General features: G+C 35.8%; 2 protein-coding genes across 6 annotated transcripts in view; both read left to right on the forward strand.

Annotated features, from left to right (window-relative positions):
- The window catches only part of LOC111398429 (katanin p80 WD40 repeat-containing subunit B1 homolog), a 21,811-nt gene extending 21,188 nt beyond the window's left edge, over positions 1–623 (forward strand). The window contains exon 11 of the mRNA XM_023025328.1: positions 593–623. Coding sequence (XP_022881096.1) covers positions 593–623 — 31 coding nt within the window. The remainder of the gene's footprint in view (positions 1–592) is intronic.
- Positions 624–667: 44 nt separating this feature from the next.
- Positions 668–10,401, forward strand: LOC111399159 (katanin p80 WD40 repeat-containing subunit B1 homolog). Of its 5 annotated transcripts, none has more exons than XM_023026409.1 (17): positions 668–834; positions 1,254–1,371; positions 1,483–1,709; positions 2,020–2,122; positions 3,791–3,861; positions 4,020–4,094; positions 4,189–4,332; positions 4,445–4,670; positions 4,845–5,372; positions 5,824–5,883; positions 5,980–6,074; positions 6,895–7,020; positions 8,528–8,602; positions 8,756–8,868; positions 9,527–9,643; positions 9,723–9,791; positions 9,859–10,401. In XM_023026409.1, the coding sequence occupies exons 1-17, from the start codon at positions 691–693 to the stop codon at positions 9,935–9,937; spliced, it is 2,370 nt and encodes a 789-aa protein (XP_022882177.1). In that variant the 5' UTR covers positions 668–690; the 3' UTR covers positions 9,938–10,401. The 5 variants fall into 5 exon arrangements, with proteins under 5 accessions (XP_022882177.1, XP_022882178.1, XP_022882179.1 ...); XM_023026410.1 differs by having other exon boundaries at positions 4,845–5,363; XM_023026411.1 differs by having other exon boundaries at positions 9,874–10,302.
- Positions 10,402–10,853: the final 452 nt, after the last annotated feature.

Consider the following 10,853-nt stretch of genomic DNA (forward strand, 5'->3'; position numbering starts at 1 on the left):
TTTTTTACTTCATTCTAACTTTCTAATTAATTTTTTTCGAATTCTAAATTCAAATCGAGAAAAGGAAACTGCGGTGAATTTGAATGGATCTAGAGGAAAGAAACTTGTGTGCTCTATTACATTATTTTGTTTCCAATTATTAAATTTATTATTATTGATGCTACTACGTCTATTATAAAATTACCAAAGACTTCTCTTGATAGTGTGCTTAAGTCGAAGAGTTGTGTTTAGGAATTAATTGTATGGAATGAGTAAATACCAAAGTGGATATTTATTTTTCTATTCTATTGGAGTTTCCTTTCCCTCTTCTTCTTCTTTTTTTTTTTTTGGATGCTTTAGTGATTAGGCATTTGAAATTAACTGCATAGAAGATTGGGGATAACTAAGAATTGATATTGGCAAATGGCTAACGGGAAGCCAGTGAATGAAACAGTTTACAAATATGAATAAATCAAACTGGAATGGCTGCAAGATTTTGAGTAGATGAACGAAAATTTTTTGAAGTCAAACCATTTTTAAAATTAGCTAGGTTGCCCTTTAATAAGATCATCACAATCTCTGAATCACTGAGAAACAACGGAAATATGTGCAGCTTCTGGTTTATCTGGCCTCGGCTGTGTTAACATTGCATATGTCACAATGAGAGATGACAATTAAAGGTATAGCTTAAGTGTTAGTTTGGTACCCTTAATGGTATATTCAGAGGAATTTGTTGCTCATTCTTCAAGTGTGAACTGCTTAAAGATTGGGAGGAAATCATCAAGGGTTCTTGTGACTGGAGGAGAAGATCATAAGGTCAACCTTTGGGCCATTGGAAAGCCCAATGCCATACAGGTGAGTTCAATACTCACTTTGCATTTTCTTTTTTGGGGCCTTGATGTTTTCTTATACCTTTTTTCAACCTTCTTATGTTATACTGTACTTTTTTTGGGTTTTACAAACTGCCTTCCCCTTCACAACCCCTAGCTAAAAGACTCGAACTATGACCATTTGCAGGCAGTATGATAACTTAACCTGTGGATGATCCTTAATCTATTTATTATACCTGCATCACCTTTTTATAGCTTAAGAGAACCACTCCTTGTTTCATTATGAAACTATGGATTGCCGTATCTGATAGTTTCTTGTTTCATAAAATTCAACTATTTTTCCCCTTTTCTGGCCATCACGATATTTGTAGAAGCATTATTAAGAATGACACCTATCCCCTTATCTTTTCTCATTGTTTATTGTACCCTTGGCTCACTGGCTAGAGTTTGTCCGGGCATTCGAGTGGAGTTGATTCCGTAAGCTTTGATTCTTCGGAGGTGTTGGTAGCTGCTGGAGCTGCAAGTGGTACAATTAAGCTTTGGGATTTAGAGGAGGCTAAGAGTATGCATTCTGTAACCCATTTATTTATGCACGATGAGTTGTATTTTAACATTCCTTTCAAACACAAGAAAATCACTTTATGTTTGACTTTGCTTTTTGTGTGATTGATAGTTATTCGCACTCTCACTGGTCATCGCTCCAATTGTATATCGTTGGACTTCCATCCCTTTGGGGAGTTCCTTGCATCTGGATCTTTGGATACAAATCTAAAAATATGGGATATTCGAAGAAAAGGGTGTTTACATACATACAAGGGTCATACACGAGGTGTTAATGCCATCAGGTTTACACCTGATGGCCGCTGGGTGGTGTCTGGTGGAGAGGACAACACTGTGAAGGTTAGATCTTTCAATTTCTTGGTGTTCTTTTTCCTTTTGGTTTCCCATTATTGTGCCTGTGATTTATCTAGGAGAGAGAGGGGAACTTGAAACATTCAACTGCGATACATCTTGGTGTATTTTTTGTACTTTCTTTTCCTCATGGAAGTCATTATCACATGGTCAAATGCCATGTTTTTGCTAGGATACTAATATAAGTCTATGTAAATTATCTATTGGCGCTCTTAACTTTATTGTTTATATCCCCTTTTCTTCAATTCTGGTGCAAAGCCTTTTTATGATTTCAGCCCTTATTAATTCTTGTGTACAGCTGTGGGATTTAACAGCGGGCAAGCTGTTGCATGAGTTCAAAAGTCATGAGGGCCAGGTTCAATGCATTGATTTCCATCCCCATGAATTTTTGCTGGCAACAGGTTGGCAAACTATAGCCATTGAATTGATAGATCTGCCAAACTAATGTTCTCAATAGAATGCTGTCTGACAACTCTTTTGATTTGCTACTTCAGAAACTGTACATGTCATAATTCTGGTTGTAGAGCAACTTAAAAATTTGATAAATCACAATGGTGGGCTTGTTGAAGGCCCTGAACAGTAGTATTACTGATAATGTTTTGACAAAGTTGTGCCACATAACATCAAAACAGCATAAACATTTAAGAAGATGCAAAGACTAGACGGAAGGGTAATTTTAAATTAAAGGAATATAAATTAAAACCAATTGTATTTTTTATTTTTCTTACAAACAATTAGTATCAGTATAGATTATATTGAAATATTTATGCTCCATTCTTCATGTGTTTAAGTTTAAACCATTATTTTGAAGGCAGTGAAATAGTTTGTCAATTTTATACGTAAACCATTGCATTTCTGAAATTTCTCTGGAAGTTTTCCTTTTTTGATTCTTTAGAACTTATCAATTATCTGTAATTTAAACTGAGATTCAGGGTCTGTGCCTTTTATAAGACTTGAGTAGCTTTTCTGAATAGGATTTTCAGTGTGCGATACTGTTTGTTGAATTTTTATCTTACTGTGGAAGATGAAAAATATTATAGGAAGAAGATAGAATAAGAAGTGAGAAGGCATTAATGCCTACTGCCTAGAGTCCTTCAAACCCATAGGTTTCTTGATTCCAATAAATAGTGCCAAAATAGCTCTAGGAGGCTGTAAAATGTTCCTAGACCTGTTTATTATTATGTGCTGGGGAGTATTTTACATATCTTGAGAGCTTTTGAGTTTCAGAAGACTGTCAATAAAGCATTTTTGACTTCATGTGTTTCAAGTAAACTTGGATAACCTAAACAAGATGCTAAACATAAAGATACTACGAATTAAAAAAATGAGGCTCACCGCTTTTAGCTTTTGAAAGGTTCTATCATAACTGTGAAGGGAGGAAATATGGAGAATAAGTTTTTTGTTATTTGATTTCAAAGCTACATCATATTTTCATACAAACTTCTGCTTCCTTGTACATTTATGTCCCTCATGAAGTCACATTGATTTTCATTCATTTTCATAACCATAATCACGCTGTTCTTGAAGTCTGCTACAATAATTTTTTTTTTTTTTTTTTATTGACGGGGGAATCCTCAGCCACTACCCTTCAAGTGCGCACTGGGTAAACCCTCAAGCTGACGCAATAGCTTGCAAATTACGTACAATAATTTAATTTTTATCACCCTTAATATGGTTGCTGCTTATCACGATCTTAGTTTGTGATATCCACTCGTTATCCGCTCAATGTCTGGTTGAGGCTTAAAACGCATAGAAATCTGAGATGGTTACTTTGTGACTGGAAGAAACTTGAGGTCTTCGTTTTTTAAACTCGCTTAGAAATCTGATATGTTTACTTTCTGACTGGCGGAAACTGGAAGTCTTCGTTATTTAAACTCACTCCTGAACCTATATTACAGTGTTTGAGAATCAACTGTCCTTTTTTCTCCTTCGAAGCTATAGAAAATCAACTTTCACCCATATGTAAATGTATATGTACACACTCACACGCACATATTCCATTAGATCTAGTCGAGTTTGCCTTTGCTGATCATCGCCTAATAAATATTTAATGACCTTTCTTTTGGCAGGTTCAGCTGACAGGACTGTTAAGTTCTGGGATCTTGAAACTTTTGAACTAATAGGTTCAGCTGGGCCTGAGGTATCTTTTCTATGATGTCATTGATATCTTTTCCTAATCTTTGCTTTTTACAGCTTATTATGGGCCAAAATCTTTGCTGTTGCGTTCAAAGTATAAAACTAACCTTTTTAATTATCTGATGAATTTGAAATAACTAGTGATTACTTGTTTCAAATCAGTTCACAGGAGTGCGTTGTATGACCTTTAATCCTGATGGAAGAACCCTTCTTTGTGGCTTGCATGAGAACTTGAAAGTATGCTTTTGCATGCTTTATGTTTATTAGAAAATAATAGATTGAAGTACTGTTGTTTGTCTCACTTTTTCTCTACTAATTTTTGTTGTCGTAGGTCTTTTCATGGGAACCAATTAGATGTCATGATACTGTAGATGTGGGGTGGTCCAGATTATCAGATCTCAATGTTCACGAAGGGAAGCTTCTTGGATGTTCGTATAACCAAAGTTGTGTTGGAGTATGGGTTGTAGACATATCGGTATGATTTTTTTATTTTTTATTTATTTTTTTCAGAATGTCCACTGCTCTTAATCTTCTTCTTATTTGATATTTGAATTGATGATTATTTTGCAACCATGTGATTTTGGCAGCGTATTGAACCATATGAAATTGGTAGCGCTGCTCGATTGAACAGCAACTCAGAGCCTAAATCTAATTCTGGTGGGTCAACCATACTAACTGAGGACACTATTAAGGGCAATTTAGGCAGGCTTTCCATTTCACAAAATTCTGATTCTGCGAAGGAAACTAGACCTCTTGCAAGGCTTTCTGTCTCACAGAATTCAGATCTGAATGGGGACTCTAAATCTCTTGCACGTAAGCTACAATTCAATGTATCTCATTTGATTTGTGGTTAGTTTAGTAACCTTTTTTCAGATTATTCTTTTTTAGACTTCTTTAACAGCTTGATCTGGGATTTCTGTCATTTTGTCTGTCCATTTTCCTTTCTGTGCCGAGAAGATATATTGATGTTGTATGTTCTGCATGAAGCTGCTGTAAGTACAGCTGCAACTCCACAGAGGGGAAATCTTAGTGTTGTTCCAAGAACCACTCAAATCAATTCAATGGCAGTTACTAATGTGACAGCCCCCAAGAGGCACTCTGTAAAGGTCCAGTCAACAGCCAATATTTCAGTATTCAACAGATCAGAGGTTATACCTGTGCTTGTGCCCAGAAATAATCCGAGAACAGAGCAGGCTGCTGAACAAAGTAAAGAAGCAGCTCCACTAAGAACGCTGCCACTATCCATGCAGTCAAAGACATCTGATGTTCGAAAATTTTCATCTGCCAGAGATGACTTGGAGAGGTCTACTATTTCTTCGTTAACTGAAAGTGATGCCCCGACGTTTATAATTTCTAATGAGGTTCCAAATAGGAGTACTTTTACTGAAGCTAGAGGCTCAGTTATTGGGGTTCCTGCTGCTGAGAGAAATGCCAAGGATGATAAGCGTATGCTTTCTGGAAACGTTGAAACAAATGCAGCGGTTGACGCTCTTGCCATATGCCAGGGTGAAAGTTTTACGTATTTCTTTTCAGCATATCCTTCACCTTGTGTGATCTACTCTATGAATATGTGCTACATCTTGTCTTATCCTGCCTTGACTTCCAGTCGCTTTATGAATATGTGCTACATCTTGTCAAATGCAGCGGTTGATGCTGTCACGTAACGCCTCGTCAAGGTTCATTGTAAAATTGGTTGTATTATGGACCATTACACGTACAATGGGGCCTTATTTGGCGCAAGTCGAAGCTCGTGGATTTTTTGGTTGGAATCAATGAGTTTTTGGATTTGGTCACTAATACTAATGTCAATTATGTCCAACTGGTTGTCATTTTCTTTGTTACCTGTACTCGCTGTATTATTAACTGATACTCGTTGAGTTTTTTAATATTTAGTCTGCCTACATATCTTTGGATATAAATTGTTTGCTTTACTTGTTTTGGCAATCAATTTTCTTCTTGGTTGCAGATGAATTTTGTGGGAACAACATGCATGGGGATACCCCTCTCATGGAAAGTAGAAAAGGAGGTATAACTACCTTTCCAATGGATGCTTTGGCAAGCAAATAACGACCCTTTTCTTTATAATTAATGAATACGGAATTATGTTCTGAACCAAATTTAGGTAGAACACGACTTGCTGCAAATTGGGAGAAGAAAGACAGAATATCTAATCATGCAGTTCTCGCTTCAAGCACTCTCTCTCGAAACTTACCTTCTGTAAGTACACTACAACTTACTTTGTAACATTTTATTCTGAGTTTGTCACGCTCTTCTATTTTCGCAATAGCGTCTCTAAGGGGGATTGGTAACGTAATGAGTAGTTCATTCAAGGGACATGACCACATGCTCAGCTGCAACATGTTTTGGGGTTGTTGCATTTCTAATGTGTAAAATCTGCGGGAGAGGATGGAGACAAGAAATTTATCAGGAAAAAAGAAAAAGGAATGGGACTGGGCATAAGCAGATGAATACTATCGGTAGTAGTTGTGGAAAGGTGTTAGAGAATTTACTTAGTCCTTTTGTGGCTTGGTGCTTTAGTTTTTCACCTTCCTGACAAGATGGATCATTATTGCTTGAATTTTAGTTGGGAGCTCATTGGTAATTTTGCTTTAATTTTTGAGTTAATTAACTACATTATTTAATGAATGCAATTTTACATGTTGCTTTTGTTGTTGTCCATTTTTTTTTTTATTATCATTAGTTTATGCTTTTAACCCCAATTATACAGCTATTTCAATACAAAATTTAGATAATATCATAATTTTTAGGAAGATATGCATTTATATGAGTATAAGATGAGTAAGCTGACTTTATGTTCAAACGTGCAATTGCCATGTATGTTGACCCTTTTGTTCTCTGATAATTGATTTAAAAGTTTGTCAAGGCCATTTCGAGTCACCGTAATGATATTTCGTAATTTGTCAGTGTTTAAATTCTAGCTCGTGTAATATAATTTAGAAGTAGGTATTAGCACTTTCTACCTTACTATTTATATTATGTATTACTTGTATGTTTATCTTCATATCTACCATGACAGAGAGGCTATCCGTCAACTGGCGAAAATGAATCAGTGTCCACTAGTGAGGAGGATGCTATTGCTGACTTGATGGAACAGCATGGACAATTTGTTGGCTCAATGCAGTCTCGTTTGGCCAAATTGCAGGTACCTCTTATAGTTATTACGTCAAGTCCTTGTTCTTAGATTCGCATGCCGCTGTACCTCTACTCACTTTTGAAATGGAGAATCTACCTGATTCATTCAGAAAGATCCCTAGAGTGAACACTCCTATAGGATGCTTGAGACTAGGATCTTGGGATTTATCCTCAGTCCAACAAGTTACTTTTATGGCCAAAATAGTAGCATCTATGAAGATCAAGGCCTTTTTTAGTAAATTATTAAACTCAAGCTAAAGATAATTTCCTGGCACTCTGCAAGAGGAGAAATGAACTCTCATTTTACTCTTTGGGTTAGTTAAAAATTTAGAAAGACAAACTGAATATTCAATTACAAGTGGCAAATCGAAAGAGAATGATTCGACACGTTTCTGGTAGAAAGGAGCGACCCTAGCATATAAAAGAAACCACCTACAATGTTGGCATTTTTCAGCAAATATAACTACATTCTAACCTGCAACACGAATGTAAAACATCATCTGAGAAGGAATGAAGTGCTAGGATGGCTGATGAAAGATCCAGTTCTGCTATTGAGAACCATCTGGTTCTCCAAAATAGTAAGTATTTTTTGTATGACATGATTTAAATTTGAAAAAAAAAAAGTAAAAAAAGAAAAGAAAAAGAGAATCTCGAAGCAAACTGGATCATATCCTCCCCTATCCAAGTCATACATTATGCTGTCTGTTATCCTTGAAAAGTGAACTTCATTATCTAAATGTTTGGATTGAAGGCCATGGTGAAGAAAATAATTGGTTTGGAGCATGTTTTTAGCAAATAGAATCAAATTAACTCTTGAAGAAATTCCCCCTCACGTTTTGTTTCTGTTGTAGAGTTATAGGCTTGTATCTGAATTAGAAGTCTTAATATTCTTGTGGAAGTTAATTTGCTTTGGAAAAAGTATTATTCAGATGCTCATTGCTGCTGATAATGCATGCAGCTTTCTCATGTTCAATTTTGCTTCTGAGTTGCTGCTGAGAAGCTAATGTTTTTTGTTGTGATAGGAAACATTTCTCTAACTAGTGTAATAGTATAGGTGATTCATTACTGTTGTGTAATGTCATGGGGTTCCCTATACTACTTTTTGTTCATTATGGTGGTTGAGAGGGCAGGATTACAGTGGGGGACATTTAGCTGATACCATTTTCTTAAATATGATGTTGCATGTTATGATAGAAGATCTGGATGTTCCCAATCGAATGAACTACCACATGTGATTGAGGATCAATACAACAAATATTGCTGGAAGTTTAAATGCATCTAATAGTAAAGGAGGGAATCAGTCTTATGTTTTGTTTCCTGGATACTTTTTCATTCTCGAATTGTAAATTATATCCATAAAGCGTAAGATGTTTGAAGAAATTCTCCCTATTAATCTTTTGATTATTATTTTTTGGAAAATGGTTTCTTGTCTTGAGGAAACTGATTTCTTGTCTTACAAAGAATGTGGTTGGAATTTAGCTATAGGACCGTTTAATCAAATTTCGTCTCTTTGCCAGGCAGTCCACAACTATTGGCAACGTTATGATATCAAGGGGGCCCTTAGTGCTATGGAGAAAATGGCTGATCATTGTGTATGTGTTGTATTTCTGTTTCTGTATGTGGGGAAGAAAAAATTGTTCATTTTTCTCCTCTATTTCGCCAGTAGCAGTACAAATGTAATTTAAATATCGCGTTTTCAATGCAAATGAACACTCACGTTCTTCATATTGTTCTTCCGAATGCAGGTGCTTGCTGATGTAATGTGCCTTCTAGGAGAAAAAACTGATATTGTCACATTAGATATTTGCACCTGTCTTTTGCCATTACTCTCAGGACTACTTGATAGTGACATGGATAGGTAAACGAAACTCTTGCAAGATTCTTTATCACTTACATTTCCATCCATTGAATGCTGTTTAGAGGCTATATGTAGCTCAGGTGATAACTAGCTCGACCAGCTGGTTTCCTGGCAAAGCTAAATCATTGTTCAATGAGATTGAGATATTCTATCATGGATATTATTATTTCTAGTGAACTAGAAGCTCTAGTTTGATTCCTATCTTAAATATTTTATTTATATACCTATCCATTTTGCCTTATTAAACCTGTTATCAGATTGCCAAATGCGGACAAAATTTGCAAGATGGGGCCACGCGTCTATATTTCTGATAAGAAGATTATCAGTAGTTTCCTGGAAAGAAATATTTTGGAAGGTGTTAAGTTTTTTACTTTCCTAGACATGGCATCTTCCATAGTTTATTAGTTCAGGGTTATAGGGTTATACTCATATTTTCACTAGTAAGTAGTGACCCCTTTTCTCTTCAAAATCATTTAGCTTCCTTATTAGCATATATATATATATATATATATATTTTTTTTTAAAGTTAGGTTGGGTTATTAACACAATATTATACCCTAGTGAATCTAGGTTGGCCAGTTCTCTTTTTTGCAATTATTGAAAAAATAATGCTAGCTGGTGCCTTTCATGTCAATTCTAATGGACTGTTCATCATTAGGCATAAAGATATTTCATTGGAGATGCTGATTAAACTGGTCAGAGTATTTGGCTCGGTGATCTATTCTTCATTGTCTGCTCAATCGTCTGTTGGAGTGGATATTGAGGCAGAGCAAAGGTTTGATTTATATTTCCCTAGCTATACTACTCAGTTGATTTTATGTTTTGCCCTGAATTCTATTTGCCCTCGTCCAAAGGCTGGAACGTTGCAACATGTGCTTTGTGGAACTTGAGAAAGTCAAGCGTTGCTTGCCCCTCCTTTCCAGGTGTGTGTGATTCTCATCATTTACTGCTTTCATTTGGGACAAGTTGCATTGATTTGATATCTGCCAGGGTTGTGTTTTTCAGAAGAGGGGGTTCAATTGCCAAGTCTGCGCAGGAGCTAAATCTAGCACTTAAAGAAGTATCGTGAAGAATGAGTGACCTATGCTATGACATTGCTTCTAGAGATAGCAAATTGGGAGCTGGTAGTCCTGTGTGTATAGTATCCAGTGGCACAGTTAACTACTAATTCATTCATTTTAAATGAAAGTTGATAGCTGAGGGACAATACAACCTGCTTATCACCATTGAACACTTACCGCGCCTAAAGCTTGCCAGCTTGAGGTGAATCTGTCTTACTGCGCTCTTGTCTGACCCGTCTCAAATGTCTACTTGTTGATTTGTAACTGTTAACGTCTTCCACAAAGATGTTATTGACTATGTAACAATATGAAGTTGAACTGTAGCAGATGTGTCCATAGCTTTTTCAAATGATGATTGAAGTTTCGTATTGTAGTTGCATATGTGCTAGAGTTTGAAGCACAGAGTAATGGGATCTACATGTAGTTTGATCGAATGATGAAAGTACAGAGAAATCAAAACAGGCATTCTATTATAAATTAAATACAAATTAGTAAATAATCACAGATTCACAGTACATTTGGAGTCATAATTATTCTCTATAAATATATGAATGAAATATATATATATAAGTCTATTGATTTCTCTATTTTCTTCGCATTTCTCCCTAATTTATAACAATTAGCAAATTATTTGCACAATTAATTTCCTGCGTCAGGGTAGCTAGTTGCCTGTCGTGTGTGCGTAGATGTTGGTCATCTTGAGTCGTACATGAATCAATGGAGACGTTGTCCCGTTTGTTAATGGGATCTTCTCTGCCAAGCTGCTCGTGGCCGTCCATTGGAGTTGGTGTTTGCTAGAGATTGATAGAACGTTCCCAAACTAGGGTTTCAAGGGTTTTGAAACATTATAACTTTAAGCTTCTGTTCAGGTCATTACTATATATATATATATATATTTTATTTATTTATTTATTTTTTTTTTAA

The sequence above is a fragment of the Olea europaea genome, chromosome 8 (genome assembly GCF_002742605.1).
Source record: "Olea europaea var. sylvestris chromosome 8, O_europaea_v1, whole genome shotgun sequence".
NCBI classification, from domain to species: domain Eukaryota; kingdom Viridiplantae; phylum Streptophyta; class Magnoliopsida; order Lamiales; family Oleaceae; genus Olea; species Olea europaea.

What these genes read in the sequence shown, in the direction of transcription:
- LOC111399159 (XM_023026409.1), top strand. Translation starts at nt 691, where the DNA reads ATGGTATATTCAGAGGAATTTGTTGCTCATTCTTCAAGTGTGAACTGC. An exon ending in TATGGGTTGTAGACATATCG is followed by an intron (nt 4,333 to 4,444) that starts GTATGATTTTTT and finishes TGATTTTGGCAG; the next exon opens with CGTATTGAACCATATGAAAT. An exon ending in TCTCTCGAAACTTACCTTCT is followed by an intron (nt 6,075 to 6,894) that starts GTAAGTACACTA and finishes CTACCATGACAG; the next exon opens with AGAGGCTATCCGTCAACTGG.